Source organism: Myxine glutinosa, chromosome 6, assembly GCF_964187855.1.
Source record: "Myxine glutinosa chromosome 6, kmMyxGlut1.1, whole genome shotgun sequence".
In the NCBI taxonomy this organism is placed as follows: domain Eukaryota; kingdom Metazoa; phylum Chordata; class Myxini; order Myxiniformes; family Myxinidae; genus Myxine; species Myxine glutinosa.
In genome coordinates, this window is record NC_136266.1 from 59,730,774 (window position 1) to 59,756,327 (window position 25,554).

At 43.9% G+C, this 25,554-nt stretch overlaps 1 protein-coding gene across 1 annotated transcript in view; it reads right to left on the reverse strand.

Annotated features, from left to right (window-relative positions):
- Window positions 1–6,593: 6,593 nt before the first annotated feature.
- Window positions 6,594–25,554, reverse strand: part of LOC137429842 (short-chain dehydrogenase/reductase 3) — a 49,083-nt gene continuing 30,122 nt past the window's right edge. The window contains exons 2-6 of the mRNA XM_068120139.2: window positions 18,495–18,638; window positions 11,747–11,866; window positions 9,127–9,365; window positions 8,786–8,911; window positions 6,594–8,484 (exon numbers count right to left, since the gene is read on the reverse strand). Coding sequence (XP_067976240.1) covers window positions 8,400–8,484; window positions 8,786–8,911; window positions 9,127–9,365; window positions 11,747–11,866; window positions 18,495–18,638 — 714 coding nt within the window. The 3' untranslated portion in view covers window positions 6,594–8,399. The remainder of the gene's footprint in view (window positions 8,485–8,785; window positions 8,912–9,126; window positions 9,366–11,746; window positions 11,867–18,494; window positions 18,639–25,554) is intronic.

Consider the following 25,554-nt stretch of genomic DNA (forward strand, 5'->3'; position numbering starts at 1 on the left):
TTGTGGTCGAGGGTGTGATTGAACCGCTTCATTATTCTTCCACAGATTTTGTGCTGTTCACCAATTAATTAAATCATTTACAGATCGAGCGGCGCAGGCACGCCTCCCGGAGGACATGTGACCAGCAGCCACATGCTGCGTATGCTACATGACTCGGGCCGCATGGTTACTGAACTGTTGAGGAATCTGAGATGAAAATTTGTGGGCCACCTTGTTGGTCGACCCCCCCAATATACAGGATCAAAAAATAATGATTTTAAATTGCTTATGCTTTTTTATTTTTCTTGGTCAAACTGTTGCTTTATCATAAAAAAAAGATTGGCAACAGAGGTGTGCGATTCTTTAAATATAAAGGCTTTATGTTGAAATTCTTCTGGAAATTGGTCTTTAAGTACTCAGATTGCATACCTTACGCACGTACACACAAACACGCACGATATATTCCTGATAAACCATTCACTGTAAAGGTAAATTTTTTGCATTGAAATCTGGTGTACGTTTTGGACATTTTACCATGCTTTACAAGGTAAAGGCTCTTCAGCCTATTATTAGCCATACACATTCCCCCATTACTCCTGCCTTCTGGAAGAAGTGCAAAACCTAACCCCAAGCAAAGAATTTGCCAGCACACAGTGGCCTATTCTCTCAAAAAATTTAATAACAGTTGACATCCACACCCTAAATGCAGATGGGATGACCGGCTCTAGGTATCCATCTGAAGGATCATGTACGCTGCAGATACTTTTGGCACTGCACCAAAATGGCAGTTTCTGTGGAATCAGTTATCCAGCACGAAGCAACTCGATGACCAGCACACCACCAAATGAACTATGTCCCAAACAAGTGGAACACCTATCTTCGGTATTTTGTATGGCTTTAGGTGCTTTGTTTATTACATCATCCACCAAAGATAGACGGATGTAGTTTTCACCCTGTCTGTTTGTCTGTCTGTCTGTGAGCAGGATATCTCAAAAAGTTATGGATGGATTCAGACAAAATTTGATGGACAGGTTGGGTGTGTGCCAAAGACAAATTGATGTGAGTTTGGGGAAGATATGGATTCAGATCCGGCCTATCAGTGGATAGAAAACATGAAATGTTCAGCCTGGCGGAGGTATGTGCTTTTCCGAATACCATTCCAGTTCCATTTGGTTATGTCCTGATCCATTCTGTGTGAAAAGCTCCTCCACAAGCCTCGATTCAACATACAAAAAAGTTGGAAATATGGGGACCTGCTCTTGTTCTTAGATCGAAGATTAGTTTTGTATCATGTAATGTATATGTGGAGTTGACAACTTGTAAACTGCTATAATCTGTATTCCATTTTTCTACCTTTTATATACAATACTGTATAAAGTTTTTTTAAATGTCAGCAAGAAGGAGCGAAGCTATGATGAAGGTTTTAATAAATTATTTGCTTTTATACAGCAATAAGTAAAAGGTATGTGCATGGGATTCCCAAAATTGGATTATGCAGTTGCGATAGGAAAAGCAATTGCTTACTAAAAAAAATGGATGTACCACATCACAAATTGATCATGATTGCTGGATTAATCTTGCAGAAACAAGGGGATGAATTGTGATACTTGTGGGTAAAACTGTGTTACGTTTGTAGGAGGTAGGCAATACCTTAGTCCAGGTAGAATGCATAGGTAGTGCTCCGACTGTCGTGAAGAAGAGGAAACCCCATCTAATAAGTAGGAAATTTGTGTAGACCGTATGTCGGGTAAGCTTGTATCTTTGTCCCCATGAGGAGTGGGGTATGTTATTTAGTGAGGGATTATGGGTACAGTAATCCCCTGTATGTAATTGCCTCTGTAATAATTTCCTGTGTTCCTTATGACACCGCACTGCACACCATAGACAAGCCAAGCAATCGACACCATAATTAATGCAGTAATTAAATAAATAGCACCGCAAAGCGGGCGTAACCCCTCAGCCCATGCATGGTGGAAACCAATTTCAAGATGGCTGCCGTGGCGGCCATATTGAAAATCGCAGCGGGCCCATGAACGTTCCTCTACTCGACCCCAACACACACTGCAAAAATGGATTTCATCGGACAAGCCGTTCTGCTCGAAATTTATGGAAACCAATTTCAAGATGGCTGCCATGGCGGTCATATTGAAAATCGCAGCGAGCCCATTTTCGAAAGGAATCTTCCTCTACTCAACCCCAACACACACTGCAAAAATGGATTTAATCGGACAAGCCGTTCTGCTCGAAATTGACGGAAACCAATTTCAAGATGGCTGCCATGGCGGCCATATTGAAAATCGCAGCGCGCCCATTTTCGAAAGGCACCTTCCTCTACTCAACCCCAACACACACTGCACACATGGATTTAATCGGACAAGCCGTTCTGCTCGAAATTGACGGAAACCAATTTCAAGATGGCTGCCATGTCGGCCATATTGAAAATCGCAGCGCGCCCATTTTCGAAAGGAACCTTCCTCTACTCAAGCCCAACACACACTGCACAAATGAATTTAATAGGACAAGCCGTTCTTGAAATTGACGGAAACCAAAAGTTGACGGACGCCCGGATGCCCGCCCGGACGACAATATCCCTTCGCCCAATCTGGGCTGAGGGGTGAAAACCAACCGGAAACCAGGCATCAAACACTACTGCTGGTGCCACAGCCGCTACATACGCCACAGCCACCTCAATCAGGCAGGGCTGTGGAGCCACGCCTAGAAGAGCAGTGATTGGTCCGGGATTTGATTGGCACAAGGACTGGTAAGATTGGACTCGCTGATAGGAGCGGACACGGAGACGTCGTAGGATGACGTCAGAGCCTAAAGTACAAAACAATTAGAACGGCGGACATTTTCGCTTCTTGTTCTGGATCCCATAGCGAACGGTCGCTATTGCTCTTGCGCAAGGAAGATTCATCACAAACTGTCGTGTTCCGACATCTTCATAGTGATCGTGAGGAGGAACTGCGGACCGAGAACTGCGGTGTCGATGGGCACGGCCTGCTCGCTGCGCTCTCGACGAAGCCAGGAGTGAGTGGACGTGCCTAGTTCGCACAAACGAGCGCATTTTCCTGCCAAGGACGCGATCGGTTTTGACGATTCCTGACGAGATTCAAGGGCTGATTTGAGCAAAGTGCCACAAACTACACATTTATTTTCCAGTTATATTTCCCTTTGTCTGTATTCGGGTCTGTGGGAGCGCTCCAATGAGGAATATAGTTTTATCGTGCATTATTTTGTGACCAGCATTTTCTTTAATAAATCCGGTCTTTTTGTACATTTTAATTCCGTGTAGTTTGAGTTGATTTATTACAGGGTCGAGGAAGTCGGGTGGAAGCCATCCAGGTGAGTTCGTCATCCTCCTTTTCCCTCGCGTGTAATGAAGGTCCACCATTGAATTGAACGCCTCGGAGTTAAAGCTCGTTTGGTCCTCCGTGCCACCCTGCGGTGTTCACTACAGGGTAGTCACACGACGATAGTTTTCCTGACCTCACAGGTATGGAACCTTTTTGTCGAAATGCATCCGGATATGATAAATGTAATCCAATTAGGCTAAATTCATCATTGGTGCTTATGGCTCAAAAAATGAAACGACTACAGTGCTAAGGAAGAATTAAGAAACTTGTTTTACTGCATGGAGAGTTTTAGTCTCTTTGTTGTTTTGTTTTAGTAGTTTTAGTTTTAGTCTCTCATTTGTAGATTTAGTCTCTTATTTTGAGGAGAACATTTTGCTCGTATTCAAAAAGCTCTAAAAGATTAATTATTAATTGTGAAATTATTCTAAACCTTTCCCACACTTTTCCCTCCCGTACACCGCCATGTAACCTCACACCAATAACTCCAGTCCTCATGACGTTAAGCAAAAAGATTATATTTGATCTCAAAATGATTTTCTTACAATACGGGACTTTTGGGATGACATAATCTGCCGCGGAATGCTCTGTGCATATGTGCAGAAGCCCCTAGCAATGGCAATTTTCGAGACGTGAACTGCTATTGTTTGTGCATGACAGGGTTTGTTACAGAAAATGTCTCACAAAGCTTCTAAAAGAAGATGTAAATACTTGGAAAGGTACCTGAGAGAAAGCGGTACCTGTGCAAAATGAGAGTTGGAGGGAGACACCATATCTGGTGACCAGGTGCTCTGACCCCGGGTGCTACCAACACATTTGGTACACAGAGTCGAGGCTCGTGAAAGAGCTAACATTTATCAAACAAACAAATCAAACAAACAAGCAAGCAAACAAAGTACATAAAAAGGGGAGCGGTCGACAAGATGGGGAGAGAAGGGGAGGAAGCACACAAACACAACATTTGAGAGCAGGGACATCGGGAGATGTGTGGGAGGGAGAGGGCCTGGGGGGAGGCAGGATAGGTATAAAACGCAAGGACACCAAGGACTTCCAGGAAAGAAGACAAAGGTCACCTCAAAAAAGTGGATTTGGGGTGAAATTAGCGGGGGTAGAAAAGATCAAGGTTTTGGATTGGGGGAGATAAGAGATGGTGGTGAACAGCCGCTTTAAAGACCTGGAGGGAGGAGTGGGATTGAAGAGAGTGAGGGAGTTTGTTCCAGAGGTGGGAGAAAAGAGGAATGAAGGAGTGAAGGTGAGCAGAGAGTCTTGATTTTGGCAGTTTAACCATAAGAGGGTTGCAGGCAGATCTTGTGCGACCTGCAGGAATATTTGGGGGACAGAGCCCAGAGAGAGCTGGGGGAGCAAGGCCGGAGAGGAGTCGGTAGAAGACGGAAAGACCACCAACCTGCCTGCGGTGAGTAAGTGAAAGGCCCTCGGAGATAGCGTCATCGCGGGAGATTCCAATGATTCTGAATGCTTTGGTTTCAACAGCGTGAAGACGAGCTAGGTGTGAGGCAGGAGCACCAGCCCAGAGGGGAGAGCAGTATTCCATTGAGCTGCGGATGAAAGCCTTGTATGTGGTGAGGAGCTCAGGTGTGCCAAGGAAGGACTTCGCACGACGGAGGATGCCCAGTCGGCGACTGGCTTTGGAGGCCAGCTTGGAAATGTGGTTTTCCCAGGAAAGATCATGGCAGATAGTGAGACCCAAAAGCTTGAGTGACAGAACTTCTTGGAGTGGATTATTCAGAAAGTAGATGGGAGGGTTGTCCAGTCGGTCTTTTCGGAGAGACATCGTAAGAGTGTGAGATTTGTCAGGATTGAAAGACATGTTCCACTTGTTTGCCCAGTCTGTGATTTTGTCCAGGTCTGCAGAGAGTGAGGAGGCTGCAGACTGCCGATCTGAGGGATGAGGAATGGAGCGGCAGAGAGTGGAGTCATCAGCAAAGAGATAGAGAGGATTTTCAAGAGAGTCAGAGAGATCATTGATGAAGACCAGAAAAAGCACAGGGCCCAGAACACTGCCTTGGGGAACTCCAGCCTGAACAGGAAGAGGAGATGAGAGAAACCCATTCAGGGCCACACGTTGACTATGACGAGAGAGGAAGTCCGCCAGCCATGCGTGGAGATTTCCATGGATACCAAAGGAGGAGAGTTTGGTGTGCAGAGGGGGGTACCAGACCGTATCGAAGGCATGTGATATGTCGAGGGAGACAGCTCTAATTTCCTGTTTGGCATTGAGGACCTCCATCCATTGTTGAGACAGCAGAAGCAGCATCTCCAGAGTAGAGTGACCTGGTCTGAAACCAAATTGATGATCAAAGATCAAGCCATTGGAGAAGAGGAAAGATTTCATATCCGAAGCAATGATGGATTCCATGACTTTGCTGATAATTGGGAGAAGGCTGATTGGTCTGTAGTTGCTAGGATCTGTTTTTGCACCTTTTTTGTGCAAAGCGGTGATGTTGGCTGATTTCCAAGCAGATGGCAGTTGACCTTGAGCAAAAGAGAGGGTGAAGAGAACAGAGAGAGGGAGTGAAAGAGTGGAAGAACAGGATTTTAGGACCCGTGGGCTGATGCCGTCAGGTCCAGTTACAGAATCAGAGTCGAGGGTTGACAGAAACTTTTCCACCTTGTCAGGAGGAAAGGACACAGAGTCCAGGAGCAGCTGAGTACGACTGGGTACGGTGGGTACAGAGAGGGATGGGTTTGGGACACAAGATTTAGAGGCAAACACAGAGTTGAGGCATTCGGCTTTTTCTAAATTTTTGGAAAATTTGAATTTGAATAATTTGAATTTTGAATAATTTGAAATTTGAATAATTTGAAAAACTTGATGGAGATCGGGTAAAAATCTTAAGTCATTTGCCCTCCCTCCATATTCCACCCCCCCCCCTCCTCCCATAGAAAAGTGAGGATGGATTCCCCCAATGTGAATTTATATAGAATGTCCTGAAGTTCTATAGAATTTCTATAGAACATTTTTTGGTGTGTGTGTCTGTGTCTGCTGCTGCTCCCTTGTCGTAACGGGATTGTAAGAACCATTTTGAAATTGCCACTCTTTCGTCTATATGCTGAAAATTATGTTTAAAAGACGACTTGAATTTAAAATTTTGCGCTTACAACAGCAAGGTCGAGTGTCCAGCGGTAGCGGAGGTGATTCACTATAAACGCACACAGCGCATGTGCGATAGGCTTGTTAGCGTTTTTATGTCATTTTGAAGGTCCCGTATTGTATACCACACCAGCCAGCCAAGAAGTGCATATCATCCAGTGTTGTTTTTAATCAAATGCCTTTTTGTTTCAATGAAAACTCTCCATCTAAGTTAATTACAACTTACAAGAGTGTGTACATAGTGGTGAAGGTTAAAAACCCATTACAAATCTCGTTAAAAAAGAAGTTTATAACAGATTCTCCAATTGCTTCATTCATCCTCCAACAAATTCCATATTTGCATCCCTTTATCTTTTCTTTAAAGCAATGAAGTGTTCTCTTTTGAGCCATCTACATTACACACACACACACTGTCTCCCCTCCCCTTCATTTTTCTCTTGCTCTACTATCCCATTCCCAGACCATCCTGTTTTTAATGGAAGCTGGTAGAATAGACAAGAGGTATTCACACTCACCTTTGAGCTGGATTTAAATCCCAATTAGCTCTAAATTCTCATCTTGGTGTTTCAGTGTATTAATTTGATGTGTCATATAGGGCGATGTATCAATGCATGAAGTATCAATGATGTCCCTCAAATCAGAAGACCCGTCTCCCAGCTCTGGTCGTTGGTGGACTTGAAAATATCCCAATGAGACTTTTGACAAAGCGGAGGTGAATTATCACTGGTATTCTGACCAAAGTCCAAATTCCTGTCGGAGCGATGCATCCACGATTACACTTCTAGCCTAGAAAAGTTTCTCACAGTCGTGATATGCCCCCGTGGTCTGTAAAGAGTATAGGCCTCTACTTATTATCTTTCTTTCTCAATTCCCTCCCCCTCCCTTTATAATAAAAAGACTTTAAGACTGAGGAGTTGGAGCTCATACATATGCAAGGACAGGGACATATAAAACATACTTTGATTTTTCATGACTTACAAGATTTGGTGAGTATTGACAAACTCACATGATATGGAATTTGAACACCGAATCCCAGCATCATGAACCATGTGCTCCGATGTGAACAACAAACAGCCCAAGCCAATTAAGTATTGGGATCAGCCTCTGGTGCTCCCATTCAAAGTTAACAAAAGTTGGTGTACGTGATACGAGCAGAGTTACCTGGCATTGCCCGGAAAATAAAGTCAGTCACGCAATTTAGTTTAGTGGGCTTTTTATAGTCAGAGGAAGCCACGCCCCTTGAGCACGCACTGCTGCCACGCCCCTTGGGCACGCCCCTAGTCTAAATCTGATGCGTCCATGTTTTTTGTCATGAAAAGTTACCCCCCCATGGACCCCCTCCTCCCTCTCTAAGCCACTTCCTTAGGCTGTCCATGAGGCACAACCGAACAAACAGACGTTCACATTTATATGTAAATAGATGTGGATGACTTTCCACATTAAACAGAATTCTTTGGATCCTACGTCTACAATATGTTCAGCTCAACTCTTCATATAGTCTTATACAGATATTTCTTTGAAAGCTTTGCTATTTTAATTATTTAAGAATTTGCAAGTAATTTATTTACAGTGACCAAAATCAATTATAATTGCTCCGTTTCTTAATTGACCAAATGGTAATGGAGAAAAAAGGGTGAAGATTAAATGGAGATAGATGTAGGGAGAAAAGAGATGAGTAAGGATTGGTTGAGGCAGTGTGAAGGTGAGGGTATGGTGAAACCTTTTGTTACAGGCAGGTAAGACATCATGTTAACTGACGCTTATTCCTCTTAAGGCAATTTTCAAGAGCGACAGGCAAGGAAACTCGGCTCAGCCCCATCCTAAAGGACCGCCGTGGCCTTGCAATGCGAGGACATGGCTCGGAGCGTTCCACGATGTGGTCTGAAAGAGCCCGTTCCACGATGCTTCGTCTTCACGATGATGCTGCCACCTGGGCCTGGCATCACGAGCTGATATTAGCTTTGTACATGCAAGCTGTTCATGCACGTGTAGTTCCCCATGAACCTGTATATCTCATCAACGGCTGCCTGAGGTAGGAGGCTGGGAAGAAAGAAGGTAGAGAGGGAATGAGACAGGAAAAGCTGTGTTGGTATGCCACATATGCTTTCAATTAACATGATTATGGAGAACGGACGCCACACAATTTGTACTTTACTTAAATATTATTAATTTGTTTGATTTGATTTTTTCTGTGAATCTAATTATTTGATTTTTTTAGTCCACATATTTCACATTAGAGTGTTCCTAAAACCCACACCGTGAGTTATGAAAGTTCAAATCCCACCATTCTCAGTATAATCTGTGTTGGTAACAATAGCACCAAACCACCCTCATCCCCAACCTTTTCATGAGGACGAGCAGAACCATGGATCGAGGCATGAAGACCACTGCCTCCTCCCTCTTCACAGCCTCAACAGTGCGTCTCGCCACGAGCTCGGCGTGAAGTGGAGGGAAGAGCCACGGAAACCTGCACACAAAATGTCTGTTGTGGGTGACTCATTTATAAAACATCAGTTGTTGATGAAGACCACCTCGTGGTCAAACGTGTTGCCCCAAGCTCTGGTGTCGTTCAGGTTTCATGTCCTTTGCATCTCTGTCATGTGTCATTACTCTAGTCTTTCTTTCGATGACGATTCCTTTTTCCTTGATCAATTGCATTTCCCCATTAACCTGCCACCTTACCTGGGTTTCACTCCTCGGAACATGTCGGTGTCGGTGAGGTACGGCAGTACGGTGGTGGTCCGAACACCAGGCGTCGACTCGAGGCCGAGCGACAGACTCTCCATTAACCCGAAGGCAGCAGCCTTCGACGTGCAGTAGTCGATGGCACCCGGAAGAGCGGCGAGTGCGAGTACAGAGCTCACACAGACGATGTGTCCGTGCCCGCACGACAGCATTGATGGCAGGAATGCCTTGAGTGTCTGGAACGTAAATTAATATATCGAACAAAGTTGAGACGACTAATATTCGTATCATTTTAAAATGGAACTGTCTATCCATATCCGCCATATTTTGTGTTTGATACATGAGGATATCTGTTTGCCCTTTGACATGCACGTGTAGTTCCTGATGCTCTTGAAGTTTTTCTTGATGCTTCTTGTGACCTTAACTTAACTTGACTTAACCTGATCTTGTGACTTGTGACCAAGAAGTTGATGCTTCTTGAAGTGAAGAAGTTTTTCTTCCTGATGCTCACAAACTTCACCTGTATAACGTAGAAGTGCTGGAATGGAAATATGACGCAGACTTTAAAAGTCAAATTACGTTTTTTTTTTGTTTTTTTTAGCTGCGACGAGCAGCTCTATGAGAGGACCGCGTTGTTGTTCTTGTTGTTGGGGTGCCTTTTTGAATAGCGCATGCGCATACACTCGGCGTGCGTTGGTATGAGGTAAGAACATATTGCAACGGATATCCTCATGATTCTACACGTCGCAGCTGGTGACCACACTGTGGTCATTTTTCTGTTGTCTTTTAATCCCCTTCCTTTTTTCATGATTTCTTTGCTTTTTCTTCCTGATTTTGGAAACTGATATGTAACAATCTGTAATGTCACGAGATGTGTGATAACTTGGAGGTGATGTGTAGTAAGATTCTTAAGGATGATCATCAACCTTGCGCCCAACATGCCCATAAGATGGCAGAACTACAGCTCTTCCACGAGCCTCGACTATGTAACTTTTTTTTTTTAAACCCACATAGGGCTCTGCAAAAACTTTGGCCTGCTATAGGAAAACGTTTCTGGCGTATACGTGCGCGTGTGCCCATGTGCGTCCTTCCGTGCATACTCGTTCATTCACACTACCTTGCAAGTGGGTAGATTTTGATGAGACGTGGGACGTAGGTTTGGACTTGGCAAAGAATGAAACCGCTTCATTTTGGTCTATCAAGGTCGAGGTCACAGCTTCAGGTAAAACTTTTGTCTAATGCATTGTAAATGGCGGCGAATTTAGCTCCTGCTAAACTAGTGGAAGATTTGTAACTAAACTTAATAAAGTTGTTCGCGGTCTGCCAGGAAAAAAAATATTCTGGTAGATGTACGTAAAAGGTTAAGGTCACCTGATCAAAGTTGGCAAAATCTAAGTTTAATAGGCCATCACTGAAAAACCATTGAATAAATTGAGCACTTTGACATTAGGCGAACTTGGGTTTTTTTTTAATTACTTTGGGTTAAAATGCCATATCTTGGTAGTGGATGAAAATGTCCCATATTACTTAATATGGAATTCCCTTATTACATGAATGTGCATGTTATGATAACTGTGCTAGGCAGTGGTGGTTATTTGTGGAAGGTTCTGAACGGCAAGTAGTTTGGGCAGTGGGGTTTTGGATTTATTGGACATATAAAACAAAAGGATTCTGCTGATGGGGCTCTGAGAACTGTAGTTACACCAGTCTTAGTATGTTTGTGTGCTTGTATAGGTGCCTGTCCATCTGTGTTTTATCAAAATAACATTAAATTATTATTTAACAATAGTATCCAGCACTGTGGGTGGGGTTTGATGCTTCATTGAGAACCTCCCCATTTAGCCTGTAACCCGTCCCCACAAAGTGGGTTTTGCAATCAGTGTGTGTGTGTGTGTGTGTGTGTGTGTGTGTGTGTGTGTGTGTGTGTGTGTGTGTGTGTGTGTGTGTGTGTGTGTGTGTGTCCGTTCAGTGCACAACCTTTTCACCATTTGAGCTTTTGTCATCAAATTTTCAACAAATCCTTATGACAATATGGAGAAGACTAATTAATAATTGTGTCAAAGGGCAAAGTCACAGTGAGTAGAAATAGGCCTCGTCCGCCTGTCTGCAGCTGCGCTGCATGAGACGGCCGCATTTTTTTTATCACTTCATTGTTTCTTTATTTACCATTTGAGCTTCAGTTTGTCTGCCATCAAATTTTCACCAAACCTTTATTATGAGAAAATGGAGAACACTAATTGATAAATTTTCCTTTTTTTAAGCTACTGCTTTCTTCAAGTTTAGTTTGATTACAAATTGGACGTGGATGAGTACAAAGCGGACGTAGACGAGTACAAAGCAGACATTGACGAGCTTTTAATTTTGAGAGGCATTCTCGTTTGGCATGTAATGGATTACTCACAGAGATTGGCAGCAGAGTGTAGTATTTACTGGGTTTTACATTTAACTTTACAGAATTCTAAAACTCCAAAAATAATCCAGCAAACCGGAAATAATGTCAAGCAGGAGCGAAAGTGGTTTATGTGTCAAATAATGTCAATCTGTGGTCAAGCAAGGAGACAAGAGATGACATGCAGCGTAACGATGAGAAATCTGATGTTCAGGAAGTAATACATACCCAGAAGTGTCCCAAAACATTCACGTGCTCTGTGCTGAGCAAGGCTTCATCTTCAATATTGAGCAGCGAGTGCCCAGCCACCACTCCGGCATTGTTAACCAGCACGGTCACCTCTCCAACCTGTACACCGTCACCAAAATGGACAACCATGGTTGCACCAAATTCAATGTGCCGATTATAACTCTCGCAAAGTAGTACACAATAACTTTCACAAAATAATCCACCAATTTGATTCTAACAGCGATACAATGAGAGATGAAAAATCCTACCATCTTCCCAAAACTGAGTGGGTGAGTGTTTCGATGATGAGACCGAGTGCTGGTTTAAGGGTGTAGTACTGGTGAAAAATTGAGAAAACGACATAGGTACCTTTGAGAGGCCTTTACACAAAAACAAAGTCAAGTTAATATCTAATTTTCAGTTTTTCGTGAAAGATATAATCTTGGCTTTAACTCGGACCAGTTTCAACGCTTCTTTGTCATATTACATGCATATAATTTGCATAAATTAGACCGTCAATAAAAAACAAGGAAAAACAAAGAACACATTTCTACTTCTATCTACTATGTCACCTATCATTCTTTTCACACAAAACTTGGTACATGTATTATACATGTGTTACCCTACTACATGATGAGAGGATTTTGTGAAATTATGTCAAATGTTCACTAATTAGCTAATTATGCCAATTACCAGATAAAACTTGGTTGTCCTTCAATAAATCCACAATGGCTACTCCTATAAACAAAAGCCTTCATCATTTTAAAGGAAGTGATATTCTGAATATCCTGTCCAAATTTCAGCCCAAAAGAATGATGCAAATTTAAAGTTATAACAAATTTCATGCAAAATATTATATTGAATTGAATTGAAATTTGAATTTTTCAATAATTAGGGGTAATTCTATGACCTCCAATAGCATGATTCTTGTTTATAAGACTATAAGGAAACTGTTCAGCTAAAAAAATATATATATATATCACCTGTTCACCAGTACTACACCCTTAAGGGAAGGAATGATAATAATTGGTTTAAGGAAAGGAATGATCAATGTATTGGAGATGCAGGAACTCGATACTAACATGCATTTGATTTTGGCTCAACGCTTGACAGCATCACACTTAACCAAAAACTGCCGTTTTATGCTGTGCCAAGAGGGGTCGCTGCATGTCGTCGTGCTCCATAATGCAGACAGGATCATAAAGGCTCGGCTACCACCATGCATATTCGCCTCAAAGCCGTCTCGCTTGGGTTCGAATCCCGACCCAGTTATAAACTGTCATCCTGATGTTTCACAGGCAGGGTTATTCATAAATATGTGTGCCATCCCTGGGATTTTTTTTTTCTTTTTTTTTGTATACTGAATCGAGGCTCGTGAAAGAGCTAACATTTATTTCACAAACAAATCAACCAGACAAACAAAATATACAAAAAGAGGGAGCGGAAGACAAGATGGGGAGAGAAGGGGAAGCACACAACCACAACATTTGAGAGCAGGGAGAAGTGTGGGAGGGAGAGGGCTTGGGGGCAGGAGGCGTGGGAAGGGGGGACGGATGGATGTTACACCTGGCGTCCCGTCTGCCCACATTAGTTGGTGGACGTTAAAGATCCCATGGTGTCCTTCGTGAAGAGAAGGCGAGCTATCGCCGGGACCCTGAACAAATTACAAATTCCTGCCCTAACCTACAAGGGGCATTGCATCAGCAGAAACACCAATGCCACCCCCAGCCAATGAGTGCTTCTCACAGTCAGGTGCTGCACATGTAAGAAGAAGAAGCCTGCTATCCCATCTCCATTTGGGTTGTGGACCTCATAGATCCAACATTATCTTTTGAAAAGAGCTGTTCACCTGTACTTCCTTTCATACGCTCTCATTTTTACCTTTGAGCTCACTCTCGTGTTTACTTCCACAAGCCCGATCTCGTTTTCTTGCCTTTTCACATCAATACCTACATTTTATAGGGTTTTTTTCTTCTCTAGTATTTTTAAATACTGCACTTTTGCAATCACTGAAACATAATTGTGCATCCTGCATTTTGTCTTCTCTTGTCTGCTTGTTCAATTTGACTGCATTTGTGCTCCAATCACAAGTCCCTTGGAAACTGGAGCCAAAAGAGGATCTTTTGCAGCCAAAGCAATTATCGAATGGAGCTAGGTGGATTCGGGGTTACCTGTCAACCCAAAATCTTCAGATATCCCCTGGTACTCTTAAATAAGGAAATAAACCTAGAATGAAAATCGATGCCTTGGAGCCCAATGGCGAGCAACTCAACATGTGGACAACTGCCACACACTAGTGAAAGGTCAGAGTTCAGTGTTACGGTTTTGTTATCATATCTAGAATGTACGACGTTTTCATTATCATTTTAATCTACACTGAGCAGAACAAGGAAGAACGATATGTACTTTGTCTTGTCGGCATTCCCTGCACATGGGCACATGGGATTCGGGGTGATAAAACAAGAAGGAATGCACGGATAGCAATGATACTCATATCGGATGCACAACAGCTTCTATTTACATGCCAATACCATCACAGGTACTTCAAATGTGTTGATTAAGACACTTGTAGTATTCTTCTTCTCCTCCTCCTCCTCCTCTTCCCTTTATAAGATGTGATGGGTGAGGTAAGGTCGTAAGGGGTCTTTATAAAGTGCAGTACATGTGAATTTAACTTGGTGACTTTTTATACCCTCTTCATGATAGCCTTTGGTAGTTGGTGGATCGGCAGGAGACAAAGGAGAAACAAAAACAAAAGAAAGACTGAAGATTTGGCACTGGAATAGCTACTGGATTCCATCATCAGGGCATCTAATCATGGAGATAAAAAAAAAATGATGGACGAGGACTTCAAGTCGCACTAATGTGGGAAGAAAAAAATGGCCAAATCCGGTAAACAGTAATCTAAAGTAATCAAAAACAGCTGTTACAATCTCATTGGCCAGCATTGCAATGTGGAGAAAGTTCAACCCGAGACCGGAGTTTGAAAGGGGAACAAAGAACGAACTAGAAGGGCACTCGGTAGAGTGCATACCTCCGCCAGGCTGAACTGTTTACCTTTTGTATCCCACTGATAGGCCGGATCTGAATTCGGACCTGAACCAAAATCTAATCGGCTTGTTCTTGTCACCTCACCAACTCATCCACCATGTTAAGTCATAACTCATCCATAACATCTTGAAATAATATTCTATACAGTCATTTGAAAAAGTAAGTACACCCCATGTAAAGTTTTGACTTTTTCAACATATTTCAACATTCAGCTATTTGATCTTCATTTCAACAATATTGATAGATAAAGTTGATATAATATAACAAATATCATGAAGCATTTACATTTTGTAGTCCAATGTATAATTTAAATAAACACAAATGCAAATTTCGTATATCGAAAAAGTAAGTACACCCCGACATTTATCACTACTTCAAATACCTAAAATTGGAATCATGTGCACCAGCTCAGGTACAAATGATTAGAACATCGTTGGAGAGGATCTTGGAGGAACCTGTCTTATTTAAACCTCAGACATTTAGTTTGGTTTGCTCTTTGTTGTTGAAGTGTGCGGTGTCACCATGCCTAGATCAAGAGAGCTCTCTGAGGCCTTCAGAAAGAAGGTTATAGATGCCTACGAGTCTGGGAAGGGATTTAAAGAGATCTCCAAACAATTTGAAATCAATCATTCGACTGTCCGGAAGATCATCTACAAGTGGAGAAGATTCCAAACAACTGCCAACTTGTTCAGGCCAGGCCGCCCCAGCAAGTTCAGCCCGAGAGCAGACCGCAAGATGCTGAAAGAAGTCTCTAAGAACCCCAGAATGTCATCACAGGACCTACAGGTAGCTCTTGCCACTGTTGATGTCAAAGTGCACGAGTCTACCATAAGAAAGAGGCTGCACAAATTTGATCTACATGGGAGGTGTGCCAGGAGGAAACCTTTGCTGTCCAGAAAGAACATCAGGACAAGATTAAAGTTTGCCAATGAACACCCAGGCAAAGACCAGCAGTTCTGGAACAATGTGCTCTGGACAAATGTCAAAGGTAGAGCCATTTGGCCACAGTACCAGAAGACATGTTTGGCGAAAACCAAAGACAGCATTTGACCACAAGAACCTGATACCAACTGTAAAGCATGGTGGTGGAAATATTATGGTTTGGGGCAGCTTTGCTGCATCAGGGCCTGGGCAGCTCACCATCATAGAATCCACTATGAATTCTTCATTGTACCAGAGGGTGCTTGAGGATAATGTGAGGCCATCTGTCGGAGAGTTGAAGCTCAACCGAATGTGGACCTTGCAACATGACAATGACCCTAAACATACCAGTAGATTCACCAAGGAATGGCTGAAAAGAAAGAAATGGAGGGTTCTGGAATGGCCAAGTCAAAGCCCGGATCTAAATCCCATCGAGATGTTGTGGGGGGATTTGAAACGAGCTGTGCATGCAAGAAACCCCTCAAACATCGCACAGCTGAAAGAATTCTGCATGGAGGAGTGGGCAAAAATTTCTCCCAGTCGATGTCAGAGACTGGTAGACAGTTATAAGAAACGCCTACTTGAGGTTGTTTCTGCCAAAGGGGGCAATACCACCTATTAGAGCCAAGGGTGTACTTACTTTTTCCACATGCGAAATTTGCATTTATGTTTATTTAAATTATACAATGGACTACAAAATGTAAATGTTTCATGATATTTGTTATATTATATCACCTTTATCTTTCAATATTGTTGAAATGAAGATCAAATAGCTGAATGTTGAAATATGTTGAAAAAGTCAAAACTTTGCATGGGGTGGTGTACTTACTTTTTCACATCACTGTATGTCATATTTGGCCCGATCACTCGATGGGGAAGCATCACTTAAAATAAAAAAAACTTCCGGATGTTTATCAAAATTAATTTCATTTGTCCTTTTGAAACGCCCAACCAGTGCACCAAATTTTGTCCTTGTCACCCACCCAACCAGTGTGCCACATTTTGTCCTTGTCACCCACCCAAACAGTGCACCACATTTTGTCCTTGTCACCCACCCAACCAGTGCACCAAATTTTGTCCCTTCTCACCCACCCAACCAGTGCACCAAATTTTGTCCCTTCTCACCCACCCAACCAGTGCACCAAATTTTGTCCTTATCACCCACCCAACCAGTGCACCACATTTTGTCCTTGTCACCCACCCAACCAGTGCACCAAATTTTGTCCTTGTCACCCACCCAACCAGTGCACCACATTTTGTCCTTGTCACCCACCCAACCAGTGCACCAAATTTTGTCCTCGTCACCCACTCAACCAGTGCACCAAATTTTGTCCTTGTCACACACACACAACCAGTGCACCAAATTTTGTCCTGATCACCCACCCAACCAGTGCACCAAATTTTGGCCTCGTCACCCATCCAACCAGTGCACCACATTTTGTCCTTGTCACCCACCCAACCAGTGCACCAAATTTTGTCTTTGTCACCCACCCAACCAGTGCACCACATTTTGTCCATGTCACCCACCCAACCAGTGCACCCAATTTTGTCCTTGTCACTCACACAACCAGTGCATCACACATTTTGTCCTTGTCACTCACACAACCAGTGTACCACATTTTGTCCTTGTCACTCACACAACCAGTGCACCAATTTTGTCCTTGTCACTCACACAACCAGTGCACCAAATTTTGTCCTTGTCACCCAACCAACCAGTGCACCAAATTTTGTCCTTGTCACACACCCAAACTGTCCACCAAATTTCGGCCTTGTCACACCCAAACTGTCCACCAAATTCCGTCCTTGTCACACACCCAACCAGTCCCACCAAATCTCGTCCTTCTCAGACACCCAACCTGTTCATCAGCTTTCATCCTTGTTAGACAACCAACTGTCCACCAGATTTCTTCCTTGTCACACGCAAACTGTCCACCAAGTTTCTTCCTTATCACACGCAAACTGTCCACCAGATTTAATCCTCGTCACACACCCAACCAATCCACCAAATATCGTCCTTCTCAAACACCCAACCTCTCCACCAGGTTTCTTCCTTGTCACACGCAAACTGTCCACCAGATTTAATCCTTGTCACACACCCAACCTGTCCACCAGATTTAATCCTTGTCACACACCCAACCAATCCACCAAGTTTCTTCCTTGTCACACACCCAACCTGTCCACCAGATTTAATCCTTGTCACACACCCAACCAATCCACCAAGTTTCTTCCTTGTCACACGCACAACCTGTCCACCAAATTTCTTCCTTGTCACACGCAAACTGTCCACCAGATTTAATCCTTGTCACACACCCAACCAATCTACCAAATCTCGTCCTACTCAAACAGCCAACCTGTTCACCAGCTTTCGTCCTTGTCAGACACCCAACTGTCCACCAAATTTCATCCTTGTCACACGCAAACTGTCCACCAGATTTAATCCTTGTCACACACCCAACCTGTCCACTAAATTTCTTCCTTGTCACACACCCAACCTCTCCACCAGATTTAATCCTTGTCACACACCCAACCTGTCCACCAGATTTAATCCTTGTCACACACCCAACCTGTCCACCAGGTTTCGTCCGAATCCGTCCATAACCTTTTGAGATATCCTGCTCACAGACAGACAGACAGACAGACAAACGGGTGAAAACAATTTCTGTCCAACTTCGGTGGTGGAGGTAAAAGCAGCAAATTGAGGAACTGCAAGCCTGCAACAGAGATGTACGATTCATCCGGGCTACCTGCCCAAAGTACACAGACTTTGTGCTCCTACCTTTTGCCGCGTGACTTGAGCTTGTCGATAGACGGCATGTCGATCTGAGACGTCGCACACAAAGTACCAGCAGTCTGAGCCGGCCTGGCGCACTTCAGCACACGTACTCCTCAAAGTCTCTTCCGTACGGCCCCAGAGAACGACCTGAGGGAAGAGACACGTGGCGTGAAGGACAAAAGGCAAGGTGATGGATGGAATGTTGAGAGGATTAGACAAGGATAAGGAATATCTAGTCGGAAAAGCAGTGAGATGAAGAAGAAAAGCAAAAAGAGGAGACTTAAGGAAGAGATGGCAAAATGGGGGAAAGAAAGTGTAAAAAAATACAGGAAATATATTTTGATGTTGAAGAGATGCGACAATGGCAATATAATAAATTAACTTCTTCTTCTTCTTCTTAGTTCCATGCAGCACAAGGCTGCGGGGTAATGTCATTGGCTGAGGGCGTGTTTGAGGCGCTGACGCAATGCTCTTTGCTGGTTCGGCCATGGTGCCGGCGATAACTCGCCTACTCTTCGAAGGACACCATGGGATCCTTAATGTCCACTAAGGAATGCTGGCAGACAGGACATCTGTTTAACGTCCATCACCTGCCTATGAAATGGCAAATGACTAAATGAGCAGCATTTTGGATTTTCTTATCGGGATTTAAAGACGTCAAGTCCACGAACAGCGTTTAGTCACCATTACAGTTACATATTTTACTAAAAGGAAATATAATAACCTTCTGTGGAACGTTTTGGGGTCCCAGCGGGTGTCGTAAGATAGGTAGGTGGTTTCAAAAATTCTTCAACACAATTATGATTTTGGAATGCGATCGACATGGAACTTGCTCCTGAATCCGGAAGTAAACGGATCGAATCACTGGTTTGATAATATCTCAATACACTTGTGATTTAACATTATATTTTAATATTTTAACATTATAGTATTAATTTGTGATCGATGAATGATGTTATTTGGAATGAAAATATCGAGATATTGAGTTTAAATCAGAATGAGGAAATGACGTAAGGGTTTCCATCCGTGACATTCGCGGATTCCCCATTTGCAGTTTCGCCATTGACTGGATATAGCAACATTCAGACTCATCCGGTTTTTGTCCAAGTTCTTCACGAACCTGCTGTCAATGCCTGACGTTTGACTAAAGGTGGCACAGAAATGTAACTTTATTGGTTGATCATTTGCCATTAGCCTTTTTTTTTATCCAAGTCATTCACGAACCGGCTGTCCATGCCTCAAGTCAAAAAAAATTAATACTTCCGTTATTTGATAACTGCTAACTGGTCTGCAACACCCAGGTCATAATATCCTCTTCAACTAAAGTATCAAACAAGCCCGGCTACGCCATTGTTAGATTGTTGGTCTTGTTCGTTGTGTTGTCTTCTTGATGAGGCTTCCATGAGCATGTGGCAGTTCAGGTTAACAAGGCCGACGAACCACTTGGGCTAATCAGACGATCCTGTGTGAGTCTGGATGAAGAAACCCTCCCTGTGATGTTCAAGGCACTGGTACACCCACTGTTGGAGTTTGGTAACATTGCCTGGCACCCTAGATTCCTGATGGATATTGGTGAAGTTGAGAAGGTCCAGAGATGAGCTACAATGATGATTCCCACCCTCTGTGAGTTTTCCTATCCGGAGAGACTCCGGAGATTGAATATGTTTTTGCTTTTCCACCGCCGCCGTTGTGGTGATATGATTCAAACTTTTAAGGTGCTACACGGAATCAACCAGATTAGACCCCAACATTTCTTCACTCCTGCTCAATACCCTTCAACGCGAGGCCTTTTAATCCACACGTTGAAGGGTATTATCATCACAATAATCTGTTAGAGAAAAATGCCTGGATTATGACGTCACATTTCTATAGTTAACAGCATGATTAGAGTTGTTAGTACCCTCGCCTATCAGGGACAAGCTATTGTAAACAGTCTGTATGTGTCAGTGAGCTTGTGAGTGTGTGAGTCCGCAAGCAGATCTATTTTAACAAGCATTCTGAGTGTTGCGCTGCAATACATGTCCCCTACCAAAGTTCAAAGTGCCATAACTTTGTCAAAAATGATCGAATATGCAAATTTATGCACGGTTGATGCTGGTTTTCAAACTTGATCTGAGGTATGCTGAGACACATGTGTGTCACGCCTCGCCTCGTTGATAAGCCCGCAAGGTCGCTCAGTGGAGCAACCTGCACATATTGCACTGTGTGAATTATAGAATTACCAACTCACGGTCTGAGGTACTAGCGATTCAAGAGATATCCATTTTAAAAAAATATTTTCGTTTAATTAACGATATCTGCCAAACCACGTGCCCTATAGCAAATTCCAAAACGACATTTTAGTAGATTGATATGCTGAACAGATCTGTGAAGTTTCCCCTCGATTGGATCAAAAATGAGGGAGGGGCTCGGTTTTAAAGGTTCATGCTTAAAAACGTCATAACTCTGAAACCATGTGACGCATGACATCATGCTCGTTGACTTTTTTGTTCGTCATGGGTACGCGATTCTGCCTGCAAAGTTTGGCCTCGATCTGTTCAGCCGTTGCAGAGAAAAAGGGGTTTTCGTGTTTTCACGAAAAACAATATGGCGGCCGAACCACGTGACCTGTGACGTCATAATTACCATTAAAATATTCTACAGACCGAGTCCCTCCTATGGTGAAAATTTTATCTCAATCGGTCCTATTATTGCAGAGAAAATCTTTTTTAAAGGAAATTAAAACTTAAAATGGCACTGAGTTATGGCACTGAGTTAAGGATCATCAGAATTATCAGAATTCCCAAATTTAAAGTGCCATAACTTTGTCAAAAATGATCGAAACGTCGTGAAGTTCGAACTTGATCTGTAACTTATCATGAGGAAACCATGTGCCAAGTTTGAAATCATTAGCGTTAAGCGTTTAGAAAAAACGTCCGGAAAACTGTTCTTTGCGTGACGGACTGACAGACTGACAGACTGACAGACTGACGGACTGACGGAGGGACGGCGTGCAAACCTATAGTCCCCTCCGGTGTACACCAGTAGGGGACTAACAAGCATTCTGAGTATTGCGCTGCAATACATGTCCCCTACCGGCAGTCTGTCGTCCGGAAAACTGTTGGGGAAATTACCAAAGTTCAAAGTGCCATAACTTTGTCAAAAATGATCGAAACGTCGTGAAGTTCGAACTTGATCTGTAACTTATCATGAGGAAACCATGTACCAAGTTTGAAATCATTAGCATTAAGAGTTTAGAAAAAAAGTCCGGAAAACTGTTCTTTGCATACGGACTGACAGACGGACAGACGAACAGACGGAGGGACCGAGTGCAAACCTATAGTCCCCTCCGGTGTACACCGGTAGGGGACTAATAATCCTCATCATCGTTCCTCGATCTACTTACTATATATATATATATATATATATATATATATATATATATATATATATATATATATATATATATATATATATATATATATATATATATATATATATATATATATATATATATATATATATTGTTGGGGATATGAGAATGTTTTTTTATTTTATTGTTGTGGTAAAATGTTGTTGTAAAAGGTTGTTGTAAAATATCACCCCTCCCCCCTCCGTTTGTGGTTGTATAAAGGTCAAAGGGCGTTCCCGTAGTTAGTCCATAAAACATACATGCAGGACACGATATATCTTTTTTGACAGTTATATCCTTATTATGTGTATTAGTGTAAGGCTGTGTCTTCCATTAATTGAAATACTCCATTGCACCAGTGAAAGAGATAGATTCCCTTCATTCCCACTCCCAATACTTCCATTCCCCCCTTTCCGTCAATTGCAATTCGCATTGCCAACTGCATGTTGGGCGGTTTTCCCTTCATCCGCCATTGACCACGAGGCAGGGTTGGGGGAAGGAAGGCGGGTCCCCACCTCGTCAGAGAGGGGAGGAGTGAGCCAGCCCCACTCGACCAACCATGAACAAGGGGTTTGGCTTGAGAGGGCGGGGAGAGAACGTTTGGGGGAGGTTCGAAAAGGTTAAGGGGCGGGGCCTATATAACCCACGGTGGGGTGTTCCCAGAGGAGAGGACTTTGAGTCAGTTGCCAGAGGGGTTGGTCGTCAGAGGAGGGTCAGTGGTTGCGTTGGTTGCGGTGGTAAGAAGTCGGTGGTGAGAAGTGGTGGCGTCGAGTGGTCAGTGGTTGCGTTGGTTGCGTTGAGTTGTCGATGGTGAGGAGACACCAGGGCCAAGAGAGAGAAGGTGCCAAGGGCCATTACCAGCAGTTGCGCCAGAGACGGCAGACGCGCCCTGAGCTGAGCCAGAGAAGCAGCTTTGGCTCCACAAGCAGCGTTGACTCCACCAGGCAGCTTCAACCCATTACCCCGCGGGGACCAAATAGCGGTGGCATCGGTGGCCGTCGAGGTCCAGCCGACGTCCCGTGCGGGATCAAGCCCGAACCATCTGCCCCAGCTGAACCTTCCCATTCCTCCTTCCAACATTCATTCAATTTCATCCTTCTTGTATACGTGAGTTTGTTTTGTTTGTTCTGTCCCTGGGTATTTAATTAAGTCTGTAGGTAAGCTAATAATTGCACTGTGTCTCTGATCCTTCTGTATATTATTTTATTATCTTTCCTTCTCCTTGGTTACTTTGAGCATGTAAATAGTAGGAATAAATTTAGTGGTATTTCCAACCTTTCTGTCTTCTTCTTCTCCTTCTTCACATCCGTGTCGCCTTTGTCTTTTCCCTATTGACTAGCTACGGTGCGATCCGGCCAAAGTTCTGGGGGAATCGGGTGAGTCGGGGATCCTGTTAGGTCGCGGTTAAATACACCACCGCTCGGTCATCATAACATCTAAACCGCGAAATGTAACAATTGGTGTCTGGGAGTGAGATTCGGGGCCCGAACCAAATTTATTTTAAAAAACATCAAAAAAAAAAAAATTCGTCAAAATTTGGAGCGGCCGAAATTTGTTTTGTTTTACAAAACCTGAACTTTGAAATCGCGCCATGGCTGGTCAAGGCGACGGGATGCCGGTGGGAGAGATAGAGGGGTTAGGAGTAGCCCAGGATCAAATGGAGGGGAGCGATGAGGAGGCGGTTGAGGGTGTATCAGGTGCACAAGATGGCGTCCTCGCGCACATGGTTGTTGCGGCACCAAATTTAGCCGCGCCCATGGTCGCGGTAGCCGAACCCGAGATGCCAATGGATTTGAACCTGTTTATGAAACAGATGATGGCCTTTATGGTAAAAACAGACGATAATTTCAAAGGGATGGAAAACAGGATAGGGGGCCAAATGGGGGTAATGAGGGACGAAGCGAGGGGTACCGGTGAGGGATTAAAACATGGGTTAACGGGGGTGGAAAATAGAATGGCTGCCCAGGAGAATCAGTTAGAGGGGGTGAAAAATGGGTTAATGGGATTAGAAAATAGGATGGAGGACAAATTGCGGGAGATAGGGGAGCAATCCGCCCGAGAAATTAAACAAATGGGAGAGCAGATAGAGGAGGTAAAAATCGGGGTAGAAACCAAATTGGATGCTCAGAGGGATGAATTGGGACAGATGAGGGTGGCATCTACAAAAGAAAGGGAGGAGATGAAGGAGGAGATACGACGAGGTGTGGGTGAGGAGGTCTCGGGGCTACGCGAGGAGGTAAAGCGAGGTGAGAAGCGTATGGAGAAAGAGGTGAGAAATAATACGGCAAAGTTACAAGGGGGAATAGAAGATCTGACGGAGGAGGTGGAACAGCTGACAGAGGGACAAACGAAGTTAGTGGAGCAGGTTCAAAGGAACACTGCAGTACTAGGAGGGTTAAAGGCGACACAAAAAGAAATTAAAAATGACTTGATAGCGACACAGAGGCAATGTCAGATGGTACGTGAGGAACTGACAATGAGGGTGGACGAGGTGACAGAGATAATGGAGACAAAGGACCGGCAGGTGAGGATGCACATAGAGACGGTCACGGTAGCCTTAGAGGACGAACTTGAGGAGACGCACCGAGAAATAAAAGAGGTTAAACAAAAATTAGAGGAAGTGGAAGAAGAGGTGAGTGAAATTAAGAAGGGACGAACAGAAACTAAAAGAGAAATCCAGGAGGAGGTGATGGAATATGTGCAAGGTCGGTGCTCAACTCATGATGTGATGCTCACTAACCAAATAAAGAGTTTGCAGGTGGCAAAGGAGGTGCGGAGACGAGGTACGGAGGTGAGTGGCAATGTATATGATGTGAGGAAAGCTTCAGTCGGCTTGGGGATTGGTTTGGATCCGGGTGTTCGTGAGTGGCCGTTGGTGAAGTGTGCGACAGGTCTGGTGTGCGAAAAAAGAGGTGTGCGAGAATGTCCGACCATGGGGTGTGTGAGGAAAAAGTGCACGCCGAGGAGTGAGTGTGCCGTCAAGAGTGAGTCAGTCGTAGCGCGTGTGCGAGGGAGTACATGGAAGCGCGGTGTGGTGAGTGTTATGGAGGAAGTAATGAGAGAGTGTACACCTGTGGTGAGTGTTACAGAGGAAGTAACAAGAGAGTGTACGCCTGTGGTGAGAGTTACAGAGGATGTAACGAAAGAGTGTGCGCGAGAGGATGCGTGAGAAAGGTGTGTAACGGACAGGTGCATGAGGAAAGAGTGCGCTGTCGAGAGGAAGGGTGAGTGCGTTGTCAAGAGTGGAGGTGAGAGTAGTGAGAGTGAAACGGAGCGTGAGTTGGTTGTGACAGGTGAGCGAGGATGTACACCTGGAATGGAAGGATGCACACCTGGAATGGTAGAGCGTGTGTGGGGATGCACACTTGAGTTGGTCGTGAGGCACGTGGTTGGGTGTGCGGGTGAGAGCACACCTGTGGTTGTCACAGAGGAGGTGACCGAGGAGGGGGCGCGAAGAGGTGTGTTGGTGAGGTGTGCGAGCGACGAATGTGTGCCAAGGTGTTCGGTGGTCAGATGTGTGACCAAGTCGGTGAGCGGAATAAGTGTACCGAGGTGTGTAAGAAGAGGTACGACGAGGAGCATGGAAACGGCTGCATGTATGAGCAAGAAAGGGGTAGCGTATGCATGTAAGCGTGCAGGTGAAGCATCGAAGGTAACCGGTTTAGCGGTTAG